This window comes from Crassostrea angulata, chromosome 5 (assembly GCF_025612915.1).
Source record: "Crassostrea angulata isolate pt1a10 chromosome 5, ASM2561291v2, whole genome shotgun sequence".
Taxonomy (NCBI): domain Eukaryota; kingdom Metazoa; phylum Mollusca; class Bivalvia; order Ostreida; family Ostreidae; genus Magallana; species Magallana angulata.
The window spans coordinates 4,234,412-4,257,875 of record NC_069115.1 but is presented as its reverse complement, the minus strand read 5'-3'; the positions used below and the strand labels follow the sequence as shown (position 1 = coordinate 4,257,875).

General features: G+C 34.0%; 3 protein-coding genes across 4 annotated transcripts; 2 read left to right on the top strand and 1 right to left on the bottom strand.

The window, feature by feature from the left end:
- Positions 1–887: 887 nt before the first annotated feature.
- Positions 888–10,652, bottom strand: LOC128183089 (short-chain collagen C4-like). The gene is made up of 3 exons (XM_052851953.1): positions 10,381–10,652; positions 10,174–10,236; positions 888–1,530 (listed from the first exon to the last, which is right to left on the bottom strand). The coding sequence occupies exons 1-3, from the start codon at positions 10,544–10,546 to the stop codon at positions 1,064–1,066; spliced, it is 696 nt and encodes a 231-aa protein (XP_052707913.1). The 5' UTR covers positions 10,547–10,652; the 3' UTR covers positions 888–1,063.
- A 1,145-nt stretch (positions 10,653–11,797) lies between these two features.
- On the top strand, positions 11,798–14,705 carry LOC128183094 (uncharacterized). Its single transcript, XM_052851958.1, has 2 exons — positions 11,798–11,975; positions 14,411–14,705. The coding sequence occupies exons 1-2, from the start codon at positions 11,894–11,896 to the stop codon at positions 14,629–14,631; spliced, it is 303 nt and encodes a 100-aa protein (XP_052707918.1). The 5' UTR covers positions 11,798–11,893; the 3' UTR covers positions 14,632–14,705.
- Positions 14,706–15,469: 764 nt separating this feature from the next.
- Positions 15,470–21,839, top strand: LOC128183086 (uncharacterized). 2 transcript variants are annotated; one of them, XM_052851946.1, is made up of 8 exons: positions 15,470–15,841; positions 16,735–16,810; positions 17,284–17,316; positions 17,633–17,818; positions 19,530–19,694; positions 19,984–20,091; positions 20,394–20,490; positions 20,987–21,839. In XM_052851946.1, the coding sequence occupies exons 1-8, from the start codon at positions 15,836–15,838 to the stop codon at positions 21,096–21,098; spliced, it is 783 nt and encodes a 260-aa protein (XP_052707906.1). In that variant the 5' UTR covers positions 15,470–15,835; the 3' UTR covers positions 21,099–21,839. The 2 variants fall into 2 exon arrangements, with proteins under 2 accessions (XP_052707906.1, XP_052707905.1); XM_052851945.1 differs by having other exon boundaries at positions 15,479–15,841; positions 17,630–17,818.
- Positions 21,840–23,464: the final 1,625 nt, after the last annotated feature.

Here is a 23,464-nt window from a genome sequence, read left to right as displayed (position 1 = left end):
TACGCGCATGTGTATATTTTATACCTGTTTAAAAGATAGCTTTCAGTGGTACAGGAAAGCTGGTTTCCCGCGCCCCAATTTTTAGATATACACATTTACATTGCGCTTCTATATTTCCAACTTAATTAGTAAATTCTATCAAGTACCATTTCATAATCTGTTGCACCATATTAGGTGGTAAAATATTGTTTTATATTTCCGACCCGGAGAAGACATACTCATCTCTGGCCTTGTTTACACATTTGTCTTTATAAATGCACATGTACAACACGCTATCTAAATCAATCTCGTACTATGCAATTTCATTCAAGTCTGTAGAATTTATACTATGATATGATAAATATATACTCGTAAAAGAGAGAAATACAGAAAAAGAGAAACTGATTTTCAAATGTTTTCATTCTATGTCTGCAATAGCTGACCGTGTTTTATTCAGTTAAAAAGCTCTTCTTATCCGCTGTAAACCATTTTTATTTTACAAATGAGGTACAAAATTAAACATCACGTCGCACAGTCCGAATCGCAGACACACTACTGGCTCTAAAAACCCCTGCCCTTATTAAAGTCCCCTGTCATCCCCTGTGTTTTCACTGTGACCCCCTGTCAGCCCCTGTACACATCCCGTGTGTGCCACTGTGAGCTCCTGTCGCCCCCTGTCACGACCCTATTATCCCCTGTAGGTCTCTGCGTTTCCCTGTAAATGCCCCTGACATCCCCTATAAGGTTTTTGTCTGTTCATAACAACTGATTTTGTTGTTTAATTTCAATGTTATATTATTAATCCATTTAAAATTCATGTGTTATAGTTTGTGCTTTAAATCAATTTTTGCACAAAACAGCGCCAACTTTCAAGACACACTGTTACACAGATCAAACCATTTAAATATATTAAACACTTAACGAAGAATCAAAACTATAATGATTATACATGAAGTTTCTTCATTCGTTATTAAATTCTTTTCTCTTGTTAAGTTTAATTTTAATATTTTTTAAAGAATAATTTGAAAATAATTTTTAAACCATATTTTAGAAAACAAATTGAAAATGTTAATCATAATTGTTTTTAATTAGAACACAAAACACATGCTATAGGTTTGTTTTCTATGTATGGGTGACATCTTAATGATCCACATTTGGCAACCACTGAGTATATAAGTACACCATTCTTATTTTCATATCCTCCAGGAACAAATTGAACATTTTCATCAACACAGATGTACTCCGTACTTGCAGGATGGTCATGGTAGCCTGCTCCTAGATATCCTTTGTACTGAATTGTCCAGCCGTCATAGCACGAAGTTCTGGCCGGAATCATTACGGAATTGGTTCCCGTTTTTGTTTTACACACACTGCATGGAACATCCTGTTGAAGAGCATTTTCTCCGAAAAAAATATTTTCGTATTCAGCCCCATACACAAATGCTTTAAAGTTATTATTGAGAGATCGTGTTCCCCATTGAGGGTTCTCTGGAAGGCAGAGATAATTCGAGGCAGCGCCTTTGTGGGTGTACAATGATCCACCAGTGTAACCTGCAAAAAAAAATACTTATGATTGTGTATTGTTTTTAAAGGGATTTATTTAAAAAGCTTTTTATCCTGATTTTAAAAAAATTCTTATATTAATAAAATATTCCTAATTTAAAACTACTCAATCCCAACTAAAAAAACTATAAATCAAGTTAAATTTGAAATCTTGGACGATTTTTACGAAGCATGAATGTTGCGTGGTCTCGTATCGTCAAAGATAACATTACATTGATATGATTGTTTTTCAACGATGATAGTCTAGGTTTCATGTTCTGTTTTATTTGACAACAATTTTTGCAGTACCGATACATATGTTCAAAGATGAAAAAAGAGTAAAATATGAGAGAAATCTATTAACGGGTTTAAAGTGTTATAGTGGTAACTTAGGCTTTTTAAATTAGATTGTACATGTGTAATTGGTAGATTTACCCATTGATGTCGTCATAAGTGAAAGTGGATTGTATATTTAGTCAGAAGCATTGTTAACAGATTCACAATATAAAAAGAAATGGTGACAATATTCTGTATATATACATTGCATTATATAATTACGAACTTCTCCGCATCATTAATATATATGTAACAATGACTGCTCCCTTTGTCACGTGTTCAATAAGGTTGGAAAATTTGCTTTAGCCATGCTTGATCTTGCACATCTTAGAACTTTTATTCATCACATACATCGTGAAACATTGTGTACGAAGTACTTAGTGAATGCATTTGGTAAGTCAAACGTCATGATCGCCCGTAATTTGTTGGCATTGCTTCAATAATTAAAAATTTACCTGATTTATCTTTGGACCGAATTTTTTCTGCCAATAAACAATGCCTATACAGAACGAGCAAGACGAAGTAGAAGCAGTCCCTGTAGCGGTACAGAATATGCATGTTTTTCTATTGATATACAGTGACCTCGCTACGAATTGGAAACATTTCAAAAGAGTGGGAGAACCATGAAATAGCTACAGGATAAAAGCAGAGAAATACACAACTCAGATGTGCTACATTCCTCATCATTTGTGTAGGATCTAACGGTCTAGATGTTTAGGATGGTCTCAAATCTGATGCAAAAAAAGAGAGACATAGATAAGGTAATAACAACACTTACTGTATTGACAAACGTCATTTATAGGCGATACACGCTCAACAGTTGAGACCAAAGACAGGGAATTATAGATGCATATGTTGCAGAATCGAGAACTTAAGTAAAACATGTAAGCTCGGTGATATGGAGGACGAGATGATAAGAAATTGCATTGTCCTAGGAGTTAAATACAACCATACCCGTAAACAAGTTGCTGCAGAAAACGAAACTGGACCTTCTACGTTGCATAGATATATGCAAATCAACCTAGAAAGCTCTTAATCTTAACTGAAATCTACAGCAGACATTCACCATGTCAAGGTCAAACAAAACAGCCGTGGTAAAAAAAACACCATGAAAAAAAGACAACCACACACAATCAATACCTAGTATTGTTTAGTCTTGTCGTTACGGTGGAGGTACACCGTAGAGAGAAATGATCAGCCTTTGGACAGACTTGAAACTTGTATGGTGTGCAGAACCATTTTGAAAGAAAATGTCCCAACAAGGAGCCGCCTACGCCAAAGCATCATGAAAAGCGTCGTGGCGCATGGAACCACAGAGAGGTTCAAGTTATTTAATTTAAACTCATGAAAGCGACTCAGCAGATGAATTTGTTCTTGTTATTGAAGTGCATTCGTTACATCATCAAAACGCCATTCAGCTCTTTGAATATCCTGGTTCAATATGAGGAAATCCAGTTTGACAATGGCTTTACCAGTAATATTTTATCCACACCACCACATGTGTTAGTCTCACTGGTAACAAGAAATTCCAGAATCTTAATAAAACCTATGTTGCTCTACAGATTTTCAAAAAATCTGAAACCAAAGATGTGGGCACCATTAGAGAGTCTGTACAAAATCCGTGCAACCGAAAGAAGTACAATTAAGTGTTAGTTATTGTGCCTGGCAAAGAGCTACGATGCATTCTGGGAAAGCGAGCTTTTGAGGGAATGACACTTATTACTGTGCAACCTTACAAGTTTCATACAAGTTCAAAATGACGTCATTTCACAGATTGATATAAAATAAGAAATCAATGAGAAGTATGCGAATGTGCTCAATGATGAAGGTAAACTGGAAGGCAAGCTTCACTTGGAGGTCAAGGACAGTGTTCGACCTGTACAGTTGCCACCAAGGTTAGCCTTGAAACCAAAGGTAAAAGACGAACGTTGTCGATTGGAGAAGTTGTCAATAAGTCGGTCATCATACTATAACCGATTGAGTATCCGCGTCAGTGATGGATTCTAAATGCAACAATAACATTCGCGTGTGTATTGACTCAAAACAACTCAATGAGTCATTAATACAGAACCATTACCAACCACCTACTTTAGAAGATAGTCTACCCGAATTGCACTAAGCTCGTATATTCTCCATTGTTAATGCCATGGATGGTATTGACATGTTGAACTTGACAGTGATAGCAGCTACCTTACTACATTTTCTACACCATTGGGCAAGTATCGTTGGTTACGGATGACGTATGGTATCTCAATCGCACCTAAGGGTTTCAAAGGAGAATGGACGACACTTAAATGGTCCTCCAGGTATCCGACTTATAAATGATGATATACTTATTTAGAGATGTGATGAGACAGATGGAAAGAATGAACGGGCCATGCTGTGAAGTTTCGAGCCCTTATGTCGAGAGGTATGGAGAGAAGCATAAAGTTAAACAGGGTAGGATGAAACTTAAGTTTATATCTGTTACTTACTGGTTAATCAGCAATTCTGAATCGCCATATTGACCTTAAACTAGCTATAGTAAATGCCATTTTTTTAAGGCCGGTGTAATGAAGAATAATGACACCCGTAGAATAATGACCGGGGGTCATTTTTCTACGTAGAAAAATGACCCCCGGTCGTTATTCTACGCAGAAAAATGACCCCCCGGTCATTATTCTACGTAGAAAAATGACCCCTTTGCCTGAAGAATAAGTGTCACTTTCATAAAAATGAGCACATTCCACATGAAGAAAAGTGACCCCTGTAGAATAATAACCCCCTTCCGTTATAACAAGATATTGACGTATTGCATCGGGGTATGGTTGTCATCTTAACAATTACATTTACATATATCTATGGTGTTCCGATAGGGCCACTTCGACCTTAGGGCGAAGATGCGAAGTTGCAAAAGCGATAGTGCGAAGGCGAAAGAGCAAAAGTGCGTAGATGCGACGACGAAGCGCGAAGATGTGATACCTAAAGTGCGAAGGTTCGAAGGCGAAGGAGCGATACTTCTATCACCCCTTCCCAACTTTGCACTCTGGCCTTCGCATCTTCGCACTTTCGCCTTCGCCTTTTTAGATTGCATTCAGCAAGTCTCGGTCGATTACATAGAATTTAATACAGGCACCGTACTCGCTAAGGTTTTCCGATTAATCCATGCTATTATTGGTACGCATGCGCTAGGCCATCGCGCTTACTATGAATGTTTATAAATATTTTAATATGTACATGTAACATATATGTTTACCAGTGCTGGCTATGCCTAATCAGTATCTACTCCACACAAAATTTAATGTCCGCCACAATGTGTACATATGCACTTCCAGACTCCTGTCACTTACCAGCCGTCTCTTTACCGTGGACCAAACACAGTAACAATGTAATTTCTTTATGCGACACTCCTTGCTCATGCATGGATCTAGAGGGGGATAAGGGCCCCCCCCCCTGAAAAATTCAATATTAATAATTTCACGCAGTAAAAAGGGGAGAGGGAGTCCGGACCCCATCCCCCTGGATAATTTTATTTTATTAATTTTATAAAAATAAAATTTCCAAAATATGCCTCGGAACCCTTTAAACGATAGAGAGCTCCGCAATTATAAAACATAGGTAATCACATATTACTAAGCTCACCGAGACGAGGCATCACCTTTATGAGGCATCGCCTTTATGAGACCACCTTTATTATATTATATGAAAACCATCCTTTATGATCTTGGATATTCATGGATTCTGTTTTGAAACAATATCGTATATCATGATCATCTGTTAAAAATTGTATGTTAATCATACCGGTATGCTCATATGTTAATCAATACAATAATATAAAATTAAAATTGCATCCTATCATAATTACAATATATATCATATAATACCATAAAATACCGTAAAATATTGTGAGATATGATATTGTAACATATGATATGACATTGTATTGTGTTATACATTATTGTATTTGATCAAACAATACAATATCATAAAACATAATACAATATAGTATTATATGAAACAATATCAAACTGCAATAATACATCATAACATTGAAACATATGGTATTATATTGTATAATTAAACATTGAATCATTATTGTTTGAAAGATGTGGTCTCATAACTGCAACGGTGTGTGCATACAAATTGTATAACGCGCGCTAGCGCCTTATTAAAATTTGTTTGTACTCATTGTTGCAGTTATGAGACCACATCTTTCAATAATTAATGATTCAATGCTTATATTTACGTTTTTTAAACATGTATTTCTTTTCCCGCAATTATGATTTTTTTTAAAGGCTCTGTCTTATTCAACAAGTAATGCGAAATTAACAGAATGGCCACTGGAACAGCCACAATATGCTGACAAAAATAGTACGCAGCGTTTTAAATTCTAATAACACACTTTTATTTTTCTTTCTGTAATTTAATGAATTTACTCTTGGTATACTAAGAAATAAATCAATTGAATTCATTTAACTGTCAAAATATATTTACATCAATGAGATATTTATCAGCGTAAGTATAATATCAGGTCGTTATCCGGTTTCAAGTCACGAGAACAGTCAGTTCTTGTTCTTCGAGAAATACTGAAGAAATACTGAATGTATTCATACGAACCAGATTTGGTAATTAAGTCTTCTGTGTTGTGTGTAAATATCACTAAAATTAACCAATGCAATTTAATAGAGGGAAAGAAAGTGAATGTAAACATTATAGTTTGATATTGTATTGTATGATACTGTATCATATTTGATACATAATATGATATTGTATTGTATGATACAATATAATTTGATAAACATTGTATCATATCAAATAAAACAATATCATGGGATAAAGTAAAATATTATATAATACAATCATACTATACACATTGTATCATATGATACAATAATATATATTAAAATCTTATAAAATAAAATTTCATGTGATATGATGATAAATCATATAAACCAATATCATATTAAACAATATCGTATGATACGATGTTTTATAATATTACAATATCATAGGGATCATTTTACATCATTTAACAACAACTGCATCTACCTATCAAGCAGGTTTGAGTGAGGTAGATTTCTTTAGCATCCTTGATAATGGAGATCAGGCTCTGCATCTGAAGCAACCTCTGCGTTTCATTTATAATATAGTTAAATCAACTATGCAAGCTATCTATCTAGCTATAAAACATGTGACCTGTTCCAAATCAAAGTACTGAAGTACTGAAAGCCGGGCTCTTTTGGTGTCATTATGCATATTGTGTAGTAAAGACTGAAAATCTCTCTCTCTCTCTCTCTCTCTCTCTCTCTCTCTCTCATGCTTTTAATGTCGGCAAAGCGTCAAAGAGCGACGAAATGTTGTAAGCGGCTATAAACAAAAAAATGTCTCTCTAGTAGAAGAAAAATAACAGTTGCTGCTTTGAATTTTGCAAGAAGCGTTATATTTTCAATCCCCACTTCTTCAACGCAAAGTAGTTCTTGGAAATTCATGCGCATTGTATGTCTTTATAATGCATAGTCTTGTTTTTAAAACACCTTATTGATAAGAAAACTAAAAAAGATAGACAATTCTCTCGAAAATAAAAAAATTAATAAAACAAAATGCCAACACTTTTGACAAAACTTGGCTCTCCGTGTTACTATTTAGTATAGCGGAAGCTTTTACTTTGACGCTGTTTGGTTTTTTATTTACTTTGCTATTTATAGTAACATTGGCGATTTGCCTGCCTAGAGCCAGGACTCTGCTTTCAGCAGAGCCCGGCTAAAAACTAAACTTCATCAAGAATCATAAACCTATGGCTCTGATTCAGCATTCAAGCCTGTCAGGTGCATCAGTATCATAAGACTATATCAATGCAAGATTGGTGAAGTTAGGACCAGTAATAACTAAGATATCGTCATCAGAGGGCACCTGTGTCAAAAACTTTAACCAACTCTTAAAATCTTAACCTCCTCCAGCATCCGAAACCTGTGGCTCAGATTCAGCATTTGAGCCTGTCAGGTGCATCACTATAATAAGACGCACCAAGATATTATCATTAGAGGGCACCTGCAACAAAAACCTTTACCTCCTCCTGCATCCGAAACCTATAGCTCAGATTCAGCACTCCAGCCTGTCAGGTGTATCATTATCATAAGACACATCATCCATGCAAGTTTGGTGAAGTACGGACCAGCAGTAACTTAGATATTGCTATTTAAGGCACCTGCAATAAAAACTTTAACCTGCTCCAAAAACCTTAACCTCCTCCAGCATCTGAAAGTTAGGAACCAGATTCAGTAGGTCCAGATGCATCCTGCATGTAACTTTGGTGAAGAGAGGACAAGTAATAGCTTAGATACAGGAGCTGCAACTAAAACTTTAACCAGCTCCGGACGCCGACGCCCGGGGTATAGCATATGCTCCCATTGACTTCGTCTCGGTGAGCTAAAAGGCGAAAGCGCGAAGATTCGAAGGCGATAGTGCGAAGTTGCAAAGGCGAAGAAGCGGTACCGTAGTAGTATCACTTCTTCGCCTTCGCAACTTAGCACTTTCGTCTTCGCCGTAGCATCTTCTATATTCTTCATATTGTTCATGAATATTATACTTGCATTGATGATTTCCGCAATACAAACTGCTGGGTATACAAGTGCATCACTCAGAATTAATGATGAAACCAAAATTATGAAAAGTTTACTCCACTGTTAGGCATTATAACCAAGCTGAAGTTAGAGCCATTACGCCAGTAGAGGTTAACGGCTAATAAGGAAAATCGTCAAAGTACTGAGAGTACTCGTACAGAAAATATATTTTACTTTATCATCGGCATACTTTAGTAAGTTTAGTTAATACCACGATGATTAATGCATCAATAGTTTGTATGAGCATTGGTAACGTTGGATACAATAAAGATCGTGATCAAAATCAAGCGGGATATAAACCCCTAACATGGGTCCTAACCTCTTATCAACGCTTTTAGAAACAATCTTTTCTTATTTTAATCGATCAGTGTTTATTATCTATTAAGATTTACTATAGTCAGGTACTCTTCACAAATTTGCTCTAAAAGAATAAAGTCTATCCATGATCACAAATACAACATTACAACAAATGATGTTCATGTATTACGTAGAAGAAAACAAAACTATCGCAGAATGCCTTTTTTTTTAAATTAACTTTCCCCAAGAAATGTAAATAAGAAGTATTCATATTTCTACGTTACCTGCCCCCTTAGTCTTTTTCCATAAAGATATATACATGTATCATTCTTCGATTGACAATTCATTCACCAATGAATATTGCTTATATAATTACAACAATTATTCTTTTATGATTATTGTTTGTTAATTATCACACAATATCCTCATTGTGTATGAATTTTTCTTTATATGCGTCATTTCCCGCCGTTTGTCGACAAGAGAAGTAACGTAACTGTTAACAATCAATCTGTGGCATGTAAGAGTGTTTTGCGTGTGCTTGCTACAGATAGGAAAAACTAAATACAGCGATTTATTTACAAGATCGGTGTTTATAACTTCAAAATCAGTTGAACAGAGTGAAAAATAAAGTAACTTCAAAGTCATATCTTGGATACGGGGTAACCAATTTCTATTCATGTTTACGGGGGGGGGGGGGGGGGGGGGTCATTTTTTTATGGGGGTCATTTTTCTTTATGTTTAACATGAAGAAAAATAACCCCTGGGTCTTTTTTCTTCAGAAAAATCCAATTATTCTTCAGCTAGGGGGGTCATTATTCTACGTAGAAAAATGACCCCCGGTCATTATTCTACGGGGGTCATTATACTTCATTACACCGGCATATTTCTTAAGACTCGGCGCACTTTGTATTTGTTGAATACTATGCTGGACCAATTCGTTAGTGTCTGTGTCGTTATAATTTTCCCATCGAAGAGACTTCAGAAGAAAATTGAAGTATGGCTGTTTACCATTATAACTTTCTTAGAGCCACTTTCATGAAGGCCGGCATATTTTTTTCTGACTCATCACACCTTAATTATGATACAAAACCATACTGGACTTAATAATAATTATGTCCATTAAAACGTAATTCTAGGGTCAGTTAGCGGATTATAAATATTTTTCTTTCAATGCTCGCTACCTTCATATCCTGCATGAATCATTAAAGAGAGCATTTTATATTCTTTATATTACGTCTTTCCTTAAACATCTTATAGAATTATGTGTAAAATCAACTAAATTAAACTGGTTAGGGATGGATCTTGTAGATTCCAGCTCTGTCTGTATTAACTACGCTGAGAATTATAGTCAGTTATCTAAAGAATAGGAAAATATCATACTCGATAGATTTAAATATAGTTTTAGCAAATACTACAATACCTTTGTAAATCAATGTAGCTGTGGTCGGGCAATCGGATCTTCCCCATCTCGTGAACAAAGAACCTAAAAAGATTATGACATGAGAGAGAAAAAAAGACAAACAGACAGACAGAGACGTTCTCGGAGAGAGAGAGAGAGAGAGAGAGAGAGAGAGAGAGAGAGAGAGAGAGAGAATTGCCATTGACATACATTAACATTTACACTCACCTGTATTGTCAAGTAACTCTACTTTCGTTTCACTTCTCTTTCGTTTCAAGGAAGCTAGCTCATTTTGGAGGTCTTGTATTTTTTGCTCAAAAATGAACGCTACTCCTAATACAAATGCTAGCAGAAGTACAACCACCGCAATACATGTATGTAGAATCCCTCCCATTGCTACTATCGATAATCCTAAAGAGTATAACACACAATACAGGTATTTTATGAATCAACGTGCCTCAACAATGGAAGTGCAATCAGTTATGGCCACCGCATAATAATTTAAATCTAGTGCATCCAACCGTAAACATGTTTTAAAAGGGTGGATCAAAATGCTGACGGTGTTGAAAACCCAAATTGATTTAAATTAATTAAAGACATACGGTATGAAAATAATGACAGAATATATTTTAAGTTTATTTCAAAAAGCCCATAACAGTGCGCAATTTTTGCGCATTTTTTTTTTTTGGCACAAATAGACCTGTAGTGCCACTGTCCGTCAACCCGAATTTCCCGTAAAGCTTAAGTTCTGCGGCTAATGCACACTTAAATTACGGGTGGAATATTTGTACATGGACTTTGAAAATGGTTTTAAATGACAATGCAATTCATTTCAATTTAATCATTACTTGGACATCTAGATAGCATAGGCGTCGGAACCGGGGGGGCTAGGGGGGGCTTAGCCCCCCCACTTTTTTTGCAAAGTTATACCTAACCATTACAAACAAATACATGATAGAGGGTTCAGCCCCCCCACTGTTTGTCGTAGGAAAGATTATTGTTCCTAAAGTTACCTTGAAAGATTGAGAAGTTAGATTCAGAAGTATACTTGCCCCCCCCCCCCCCCCCCCCCCGGATTAGGAATTTCATGATTTTAGGAAAAAAATTTGAGTAAGTAATTTTTTTTGGGGAAGTATAGGTATCCTCCCCCCCCCCCCCCCCCCCCCACGGATTAGGATTTCCATGATTTTTGGAATTACTTTTTTCTCAATATTTCTGAGGATTAGTCTAGCCCCCCCACTTTGAATTTGCTTCCGACGCCTATGGATAGTATTTGAGGTACAAAACAAATTTACGTACAATGTAAACAATAACGTTACCAACACTCTTTTTTTGTTGTTGTTGATTTTGTTTTGTTTTGTTTCTGTTTTTGTTTTTTGTTTGGTTTGTTTTTTTAAGGGGGGGGGGGGTTGAGTGTTTACTATTTTGCATATGCTAAATATCATGACTGTATAAATAACTTGTTTTCAAATGAGCTAATTTCTGCTCGTTTAACTTTAACACCCACATATACAGTGCATGTTACAGATAATCAGATACTAAATCTACGCTTGTTTTCTCATCATTAACAGCTGTTCCCTGCTCCGGGTCATTAAACATTTAAACATGGCTGCAAGGCTGCTCAGGACTGGCCATTGGCCCTGTGATCATCTAAATTAATAACAATGGCGGTAATAAAACTCTGCGATGTGAGATTTGTCTGAGTACATATGGTCTGTGTGTAAACGTTGACGGAGAGACAATGGCGGGACTACTAATCTGTATAATGGCGATCTGTCCGTCTTTGATATACGGGTACCTGGGAATTACTTATAACTTGAAAGGTTGGTGATTAAGTTTATAGTTTTACTTTAAAAAAAACTGTCCATTAATTAAATTCGTCCTCCGAGTCGTAGCTCTTCGCAAAAATAGCCCAGATGATTTACTTTTTTACAGTTATCTAAAACATTAGTTTTTTTTTTTTAATGAGGTTACCTTCTAAAAGGCTTGGTGTTATTTTTTTTTGTCTTCTTTTATTGATTAACATTCAACTATCGCAATGATCACATGGAATATCAAAACCACACTCTTCATGTCAACACTTTATAATAAAATCTTTAAAAAATGAACAATAGAAAACCTTATGTCTCGTTTAAAAGTGCATTAATATCTAAAAAAAAAACAACACAACCGTTGTCGTTTGATATGTGATTACAGTTGTAATAAATATAATGTCTTTATAAATATTCACAAAACCTTTTTAAATCTACTTTGGTGCTCTAACTACTGAGTCATTTCAGTCACACCAAATTTCATCATAAACTTTTGTTTAAGATTTGGTCGAAACTTTTTGGACATGTTTTATTTTTCTAAAATGTTCATTTATTGGAAAACCAAATTATATTTCTAATGCACAGAGGGCTATCATTCAGAAAATTTGTTGATTGACAACGATTCGTTTACGACTTTGATAAGACGATGACAAAAATATGGAGCACAGACTAATTCTATATATTAAAAGGCATTGGAACTATTTAAAAATAGTTGTAGGCATACACCAAATCAAATCAATATATTTCAAGTATTAAATCCATTCAAGGGTTACAAATCCATGTTACATATGATACATATCTATACTACTATATTAAAATAATAGACTCGAATTTTTAGGCTTTAATACCGAGAAATCGGAAGAGAACTGTCTTTTGTTTTCTATATTTTAAACATCATTGGTACTTGAAGGTTACCAATTTGTTTTTATTTTTTCTCAATCAAGCTTCGCTAATTAGCAATCAACGAAAATTCCTTTTAAAAATCCAATTTTTGGATGTCATAATCTTGCGCATGCGCAGTACATTCACGCTAAATCACGGGAGGCTCTTTAGTTTATGTTTCCACAAAATCCAATTTGCATGGATATACTCAGGAACGATAATACAAATACGTGTATAAAATTTTCATTGAAAATTCGTTATTCATTCTGTTAATCAAAGAAAATACGAGAGATAACTCTAACTCAGTGCATTTAATATGAAAAATCCCGAGAGCTCTGAATGCGAACATGGTGTGTTAATTTGAAGCGAGTAAAAACATTGGTGAAAAAGTGTTGAATTCTTCATTTACATGTTTTAAATTTTTAGAAGAAAGGAATTACAGCCTAAAAATTGTGTGTTATGAATAATTTGACTCATTTTCAATGCAGCTTCATTAATTTTCTCCAAAATCATTTCGGAGCGATTCTGCAATTTTTTGCTACATTACGGGCATATGAGAGGCATTTTAACTGTTGTGAAGGCCTGTCCCAAGACACAGTTACATGTAGATTATTCTAAAAGGGCATGGTCACGATTTTGGTCGAATATTATTTTTCTGGTTTTAATATTTAGAATGCTTTAGTAAGGTATTTTTAATAGGGAACCGAAATTTGAGTCTCATTTGTTGAGTTATAAGCGAGTTACAAAGCTTGAAATTCTTTGCTATTTAAACAAAGCGCGTTTGTTTACATTTTGAACGATGTTGTGAAAATTCCAGGTTTAGTCCTAAAATGAATCGATTAAACGTTAGGAACTGTTTATCTGTGCTTAAAATGCATAAAAGATAGACAACTAAGCTGGAAAAAGATTTTTGCACTGTATTTTGAACATTTGTAAACAAAAACAGGACACGGGCCTTTTTTACATGACATCGTGAACCGTGAGCCCTATATCTTGCTTATAACTCTACGGATGACTATTTTATTTGACTAATAGAAATGCAATGCGAAACCATTGTAAATAATTAAAACAGAAAAATAGAACTTGACCAAAATCATGACCATGCCCCTTTCAAGCTTGGTTATGTAAATGTCAACATTACGGCCGGGTGTGTCGATGTATCTATTTCGTGAATGTCCGATATCATATGCAATATGTCAACCCGTGAATTTGATGATTCTTGTGGATTTTTACTTTCAGTATCTTATTCGTCCTAGTGTTGACATCTTACCTGCCTTGTTTCCCTATCTGCTTCTGTTTTAAATCTTGACTTGTCGTGTTCTTATATGATGGGAGAATCCTATATCACATTTACCGGGTCTCAAAAACTCCAGTCCATCCAATTGTTATCGTAGCACATTGTCATTAAATTATTAATTGATCAATCCCAGTTAATGAACCTCAGTATAATATACATGTGTGTTCATATATGTAGTGAACTTAATTTTAATTTGTTTAGTAGCAATCACGACTATTACCTGAATACATATGTCCCATTTTGTGACATTGATATTTTTTAAATACAGACTGCAATGAAGTTCCCCCGGTCCAGTTCTGCGGTCGAGCCGCCCGGCAAATCCCACCGATTGTGCTCTACTTTTACCATGCTACTTCCGGGAAATGTGAACCGTTCTTGTGGTCGGACTGTCCCGATTCCCACTCCAACAATGTGTTCCCGACAAAGGAGCAGTGTCAGGACATCTGTAAGGACCCCCTCACAGTGATGAACCCCGGGGACGAGGACTAACGCGGGGTAGAGGCACCGCCCAGCACTACCTGGCCATGTACACCATAAAGCAATAAATTCATACATTTTTGTCATGCCATGTTATGTTATTCTGTTGATATATAGAGAGTCGTTACAGTGTATATGTAATATCTTCTAAATTCTATATATTATATACGTTATATGTTCTTGAACCCACTACAAAAGTATACAAGTCTATTATTTACATGTTGACATCAACAACGTGGGGGATCAATTAATGCGAGGGGAGTTATTTAATCTACATGTGCACTTCATGGAATGGTTGTGTTTAATAGCGAATGGCAATTTATACTAATCTAATGTTTTCGTATCTTAAGATAATAACTATTATGTTTTAAACGCCAATTAACATATAAAAACAACTATATATCAAAACGTATTATATTTTGCATTTTCAATTTCGTATTAAAATATGGTACTGTTTAATCAATTTTAATTATTTTTTTTATCATCATAAAACTACCGTATGCTATTATGATTACTAAAGATAAGAATGTTAGCCAAGCGTGATCAATCGATTATGAAAAATTCGCAGACAAACTTAAAAAATCAAATCTCCCCGACCACCAATTTTTATTAACGTTTACATTTCATAAACATTAAAAACACAACACAATTACAAATGTAGTTAACTGTCCGAGCACCTCATTGGAAGACACCTATTTACTTAATCTGTAACTGTTTGGTTTGATCATTCATCGATTGATATCCAATTCTTACTCACTGTAGTTTGAAATTAGAGAGGCATTTAATTGCCAGCTGTCTGAAGGACGTCTTTATCCTGATATTTCTCATTTACTCGTTTTAAGTGGTTTAAATGATAATGTATGTACATGTAACTATGTAATGTAATTCAGTGAAAAATATTCATTTCAAAGCTAGGTATCTTGATTTTCCCTCTTTTTAGAAAAAAAGAAAATCTATGTTTGCCACCATAATCAATAGAGAGGGATTTAAATTATTTGTGGGTTTTTTTTCAATGATGCCATAGATCCAATACTTCCTAGTTAGTCAGAACCCGTGTCCCGTTATGCACATGAAACACAATATGCTTGTATTGATTTAAATCCACAAAGAACTGCGTTTCGTTGAACCAAGCACATTAAACAGAGCTGGGAATTTCCAGCGACCGTAAAATGGAAGTTGGAGTACTAGTGTGTTTGATGTGGAATAAACATACAATATGAAGGTATTATCATTATAATTTTCATTAATTAATTCTTATATCTGGCATTTTGAAAGACTATAGTTAGCTGCTTTATATTTTCTATTTATTATGTAACTGGGATGAATAAAAAATTACTTCCTCTTTCTTATTAATACCTTTATTTAAAAAAAAAACAACAACAACAACAGACCACACATACAGGTATTTTCTTAAAATGTTATAGATACTTATACGTAACCACGACTTCCAGGATAACTGTGGCCGTACAGTTAATCGCTATAAGTCGTACATGATAATATATACCTGTACTCGGTGAACATTACACAGTTCTACAGGTTTACGTGGTGTATACTATTGTTGTGTTTTTTTTTTAAATATACCCGATACTACACGCAGGACTTTAACTAGACCTGTATACAGTATATACTGAATATCCTATAAACGCCGTTTCTCTGATATACATAGACACACATATAACAGCGTTTGATTGTACCGTTTTATCTGTATACCTTATTTAATGGGTTTCAAATTTGATAATTTCTTAAGAGGTCTTCAAGATCATGGCCATTTTCAGACTAAATAAATCTGATTTTTTTTTTAAAAAAAGCGATCTGTGTGAATATAAATATATGTGTGAATATGAATAAATAAATATAATTAAAAGTATATATTGAGTTTCTCAGATCTGAAAACCTTTATATCAAAATAATTTATTAAAACACTTTAACCAATCTCAGAAATACAATGTCAGTTCACAATTGTTTATTTTCTAATATACTACATGTACATGCACTTTAAAGTAATCATTGCACTAAATTTTATATTTCGATAAACAGTTATGGGTAGACAATACGTTTTTGACGATATTCATGTAGGACTATATGTATAGACACTGTTTACACTGATACTTCCAGATCTCCTCGCACCTGTTGACCTCACTCACCCTCACACAACTTTTCATCACCTTGATTGTTTTTGTTTACTCTGTTGGTAAGTGATCGCATTTATAACATTACATTGTATCACTGTCAAGAAATTTTCCTTTGTTTATTATGAGTTCAAATTTTTAATTCTGGTATTCAGAAAAAGTGTGATAATTAATAAATCACAACGACAAGAGAGAGAGAGAGAGAGAGAGAGAGAGAGAGAGAGAGAGAGAGAGAGAGAGAGAGAGATTTATTTATTTTACCTCTAAATGGTATATATATATTTTCAGTTGCTTTAAAATAAATTGCACCGAATATAAACGTGTATGCTCAAAACCAAACCGTCGCTGAATACCAGTTTCCATGGATTTTGTAGATATGTTAAATAAAAAAAAGAAATAAAATGTTTGTTAATGCAGTGTGTAATATAGCCTACCTTGTTGATTGGGTGATTGGCCTACGTATAATACGTATGATACACAGCATACACTACAGTATGTATTAAACTGACATAAGCTGTCTTTTTGTCCTTGTCAGAATCGACCTACTACTGCAGCACAGCGGGTGGGGGTAAGTACTCTCCACGAACGGTGTTATGACTTTTAAACGTTTTCTTGCAATAGAATGTATCAATGGAATATTGAGAAAAATATAGAGAATAACAGTAGGAAGGAATAAAGAATCATTGCCGTAATGAAATAAAAAAATAGCCTGAATGCATTGGACCAATACCAGTCAATATTTATAACTACAAGCTTTAAAGATTTTCAATTCAAACGAACAAACAATTCTATATACCTTAATACACCATTTTCAATTCTTATTTCTGTGAAAGATAAAGAGATTTCTTACAATGCTTAATTTGTGACGTCACTTCCGTTAGTAGATCCATGTACTCTGGCGGGGACCCTGTATGAGCCGTACGCCCGGACAGGTAACTGTGAGTACAACGGTGTGTACGCCCCCTGTGACCGCTACATCGTACCAGGCTGGTACAAGAGCGATGACCTCGTCCTGGATCAGTGTCCATCCCTCAACAGCTGTGGGGCAGTGTATCCGATCTGGATGAACGGTCAGTCAAATGACGTCATACTGGCAATTTATACTGATAAGTCATTCAACCAATATCTTCTCTATCATATTTTAACAACTTAGTTACACATAATAATATGAATACGTTTTTAAAAATCCCAACAAATTAGCATTTGAGTTTGAGCATTGTTTCGAAAGACTTCTTTAGAATTTCATAATAGGTCGTGCATTTTTAGGACTCTTATTAACATTTGTAAACGTTAAACAGCATTTAAAGAAATTTTGACAAAGCAATTCAGTTTACTAAACAATATTACCGGATACCAAATTAAGTCACTGAAATCGTAGAATACTCTGTTCAAAACATAAAACATTGTTTAAAAAGAAAAAACAACTTTACAGCTAAGCTCCAGAATCAAACGTGTCGTGTCTTCGTGATTTCCGTGTTAGTGGTTTTTGATTTTGAAATGTCTTTAAATCTAGCCATGGGATTTTGAGCTGCTTCATAAGGGGGCATATTTTTATTTTATTTCAAACATGTAGTTTTAAAAAAGGGACATTGTTGCAATAAATTCAATGTAGGATGGCGGATTTCTACATTAAAGAATGTGGGCGCTTAAGATGTAGATTCGGCAGGAATCTGGGCGCACAAGGAGAGTGAAAATTTTATCAATTAATTTTGAATATTTTTCGAATTATAACCGTTATTTGGTTTCTGTTGGATGTGGAATGAGTGGAAAAATATTTGAAATGCAAAAGGTTTCATTATAATATGGGTCTAAATATAGCAACACGATGCAATTCATGCAAAATCCTACTTATTTACAACTGTTTTTAAATGATTTTGTTGTCTCTGGGTCTTCTCTCCACAAATTTGAAACGTGTAAAGATAACATATTTCAACATTAAAAATGTCGCTTTTTAAAAAAAGATGGAGAGATGACCCAGAGATGACTAATTATGTACTTTTTCAAATTATTTTTTGAAGGATAAAAAACTAAGTTCACTGATATGACAGTGTTGTTTCAAACAGTACTTTATAGAGCATATATCATGTATATTGACAAGTCTCGCATGGCTTAGTGGTTTCGTCCTGGATTAGTGAATACAGACATTCAGTGTTCTGGGTTCAAATCCACCTGGTGGTCTTTTTAAAAAAAAAAATAAACTTTTTTGTTTTAAATGTTTGTTTTTATAACATGATGTTGAATTATAATATACATGTATATTTTAATTTGTTGTTATTGATTTCTAGATCTGCTGTATGAACACTATAAAAACATTATTTTCTTATTACTAGTTTTTTAGGATATACACAATATAACTTCATTAAAATATGTTTGCATTAACATTTCCAACTAGTTATCGGTTTACCTCTCAATGCCATTTTTTGAAAGCTTTGTGAGTTTTTTAATAACCGGAATAGCCATGTACTTCGACTCTCAACATAATATATTTTTGTTGAAACTTGTACATAGCCTTTCGAGGTTATAGACATTTAAGTCCCAATTGATTCGTGTCGAGGATTCCTGCAAACTTACAATCTTGTGCGCTCACTTTCTTTCTATTCCGTTTGATCGTTAAAGGATCATTATATCTGAAACATGATTTCGTTGTAAATATTTAAGATTTGCTGCAAAACAAACGACTGAACCAACAATTACGTATCAATAAATTATATTATCTATTCAATTTCTTTATAAAAACTGTTTTTCTGTTGAACTTAATTTAAATTGATAACACTATTTCAGGAACCTTTCCACAAGTCGCCGATGGAGTTGTCTCTAGAACCCTCTGTAAGACTGGGTTTGGGGGCTGCTGTGTGAGACAGTACGACCTACAGATCAAGAACTGTGGGACGTCCTACGTGTACTGTCTACCAGCCTTAGATTCATGTCCAGAACGACTCTGTTTCGGTACGTTCGATTCTTAACAAGGAATTTCGATCCCGATTAAAAAAAAACACGTTGGTACTTCTCCCTATGTGCGGCTGCAGGTTTTTAGCAAATAAATGAAAAATATATATAATAAAATGAATATTAAATAAAAATTGGAAAAATGATGCAAAAAATAATAAACACCACCCGAGTCCCCGGGGGAAAAATTACAAGATTCGGTGCAACTTGCTACTATTAAGATAAGACTATCGAATTTTCGTTTGGAATTTGTTTTCGCTATTTTGATTTCCATTTGTCCATGTTTCAGGGACTAACGGAACCTGTGAATATCCGACTACGGTCGCCATAACGACTACGGTCGCCATTACGACCACCGCTGTTGTAGACTCCACGGTGTCATTAAGGGAGTATAAAAGTAAAAAATTGTTTTCAAATTTGAAATGCATTGTCTGTACTTGTTCTGATCTAAACAGAAAAAAATATTGAAAATTTACTCAAAGTTTGGACAATTATTAACATATATATTTTTATAGTATGATAAATAAAAAATTAAAATCCATCAGTTCAAAAAAAACAAATATTTATTTTGTTAAGTATTATTCATAAACAATGTAAATTTTTTATGGTAACTTTACAGATCAGTATACTATTAATTAAACCTATAAAAATTGGAAAGGAAATTTAATGAATTGTTCAGTGATGTATTTAATGTTGTAGATCTAAAGACGCGATATGTAGTTGCCATTGTGGCGGTGATTCTACTGGTGATCAGTCTGTCTGGATTCGCCACTTTAATGTCCTTTTGCTACATAAAGTATGTTGACTTAATATATCATAATGACCATTTTGATTATTTAAACTAGTTGGATTAATTATTTGAATTAGTCGATGTTTTTATCATAGAAATACTTAGTTTATAAATGTCTGTTAACATTTAATATATGTTTCATTCACAGAAATCATAATGGCTTAATTGCCATCGAATTATCTTACCATTTCAATTAATGCCATGAATATATGGAATAAATTCCATATTTGTCAATCAAAATCACTTAAATAATGTTTCTGCTCGCAAAGTTATGATTCATCTCTTATATGTTTTTTTGTTTGTATTTTACAACTCCTTATTATCATTTGATAATCTATATTATTTCAAATCATTCTTATATCATGCCAAAAAGGGCATCCTTCTAAAAATCTTGATATAATCCTACAGCCTTTTGTTAATGTTAAATATAATACATGGTTTGGAGATACATGTAAGGCTGTATTATGTATGGGTAGTACTGAATTGCATTCTATATCTTTAGAAAAAGAAGAAAAAATAGAGAGATCAGCCAGAGCCGCGTGGAACTGGCCACAGATGAGACGGGGGTGGAAAGCAACGGATCCCCTCCCCATCTTCATTTTCAACCTAAATGAGATCCGCTGACTGTATTTTTACTAGTTTTAACTTATTGACAGTTATATATTATATTATTGATACTGAAGTTGTGCAGACTATTGTGATTTTTTTCAGCTGATATCCGTTAGTTATTATTTTGTTTTTTTTCCGTTTGCAAGAAATTTTTTTGTTATTTCATCTAGTATGTGTAACATTTAAGTTTTATAATTTATGTGAAACAAAAAAAATAACTGGATGTGTTTTTTTATTGCTAAATGATAGTTTATGGAGAATTATATATCTGTTTAAAGGTTTAAGGAAGACACGACAGTTAATTAAACCAAAGTAAGATATGATATCGTATTTGAAAATATTACGTCTTTTGAAAATATTATCCGAACACTTATACTTCCGCTCGAAATTTCACAGGATTTGAGCAAATATCGGGAAAGTCTCGTGAACTTTCATTCGAGCATCTCTGGATTTATTGTATACTTGGCAACGATAAAGAAAACATTCAGAACACATTCGCAGGGGTGTTTTTAACCTGGTCAATGAAAATTGTCATTGAAAACTATCGTATTGTTTATAGACTTTGTTTTTTATCAACTTTGTATTGTTTTGAGTTATACTTGTGTACTGTCATGAAATTTCTATAAATGTTTATCAGAAAAAAATGTCATCATTAACACATCTTTATTGTATATTACATTAATTTTCTTTGTAATTTCTTGACCAAAGAAATTATTGCAAATAACAACGAATTGATCTAAATGGGAGATGGATTTCCGGGAAAAATCACTTTTGAAAATCTCTTCTTTTTTTACATTTTTTTTTCTGTTATTTCCTATCGTAATTATTTCTAAAATTTTTGAATTTGCAATTTAAATCTATCTTATTGCTTTGGCAATTTTATTATCAATCTTTAAAGTTGGCAAATACGGTATTTTTCAGTTAAATTGTTAATTTCTGAATGGTTTTTGGCCTAGATATCCTCCAGGACCGGCCTGACCCTAAACAAATCTTAGATATTTGTATATTAATATATTATATTAATCTTAGGCATATTTTTACTTTTAAAAAATTAACGGCGTGTATAAACACCGTTTATTTTTTTAATGAAAAATTAGGCATTTTGTATATTCAACTTCGATCTTCTTCCTCAAATACACATTGCTCTTTTAATTGAAGATATTGATGGTAAAAAGAATATACCTAATTACATGTAAATGCAATCAACAGAAATTATACCTTAATTAGTGTGAGCACGCTTTGTTTAATGTCAAGAAACATATATACTCTGTGTTACTCGAGACATTTATATACGAATTAGTTTTTCAATCGTTGTGAAATAAATACAGTAAGTTCAAATGCAAAAAAAAATCTTGTAAAAACATTGCCTCTGGTTATTGTTGTTGATACGGATTTGTTTCACAAATTTTGAATTATCATGTTCAAGACTGAATGAGATAATACAAAAATAAATACCCGATTATAATGTCATTGTGAACACGACATATGTGAGAACCTAATCATCGTAATAATGATCATGTACGGGAATAAAGTAAAATAGCACATTCCTTTTTTTTTTTTTAAAGAACATTGTGTCAATGTGCTCATTATTGATGCATTAATTAAATGACCTTTGAAATTGCGTCACGCGAGACTTTCGATAGTAACTAATTGGCCAAAATCAATTGAGAGAGAGAGAGAGAGAGAGAGAGAGAGAGAGAGAGAGAGAGACCGGCTACTTTGAACACCATTTGACCTAAATGACCCGCGTTAGAATCTGAAACTCTGACTCCGAGGCCATATATATTATAATTCCATGAATCCCTCCAGAGGAATTCATAGATTTATAATCTTACATTTAGTTTATCTCAAATAGACAAGTATTTTCTAAGATTTCAGACATTTTCACTAGAAGGCAACATTAATATTTGTCCCACACGTGGTTATTAACCTCAGGGCAAAAGTCGATAGAGCTCACACCTTTAAATCAAACTACTGAGAGTACTGAAAGACGGGGTCTTGAAAGTTTGAATTTGTTATTATTGTATTTGATTTCCTCGAATCAATCGCAACTTCTCGGGCCTTTCCGGCAAGCTCGGAAAAACACCTCGAATGTATTAACATCACCGGATGTTAGAATTTTATACAAAATAAAGGCGCTTCCCATTAAAATAACTATCGGCTAGACAGCCTTATAAGTCGCTTCTGTGTTATATTTTAGGGTATATCATTTACTTTAATAAAGTCTAGCTTACATCTCAACAGATCGTAAAATGTGTTGTATTTACATCAAGTTTTATAAAAAGGTGGGTTGTCATAGACGCCTAGGTAATTACATTCGATGTGTTTTTCCGAGCTTGCAGGAAAGGCCCAAGAAGTTGCGATTGTTCCT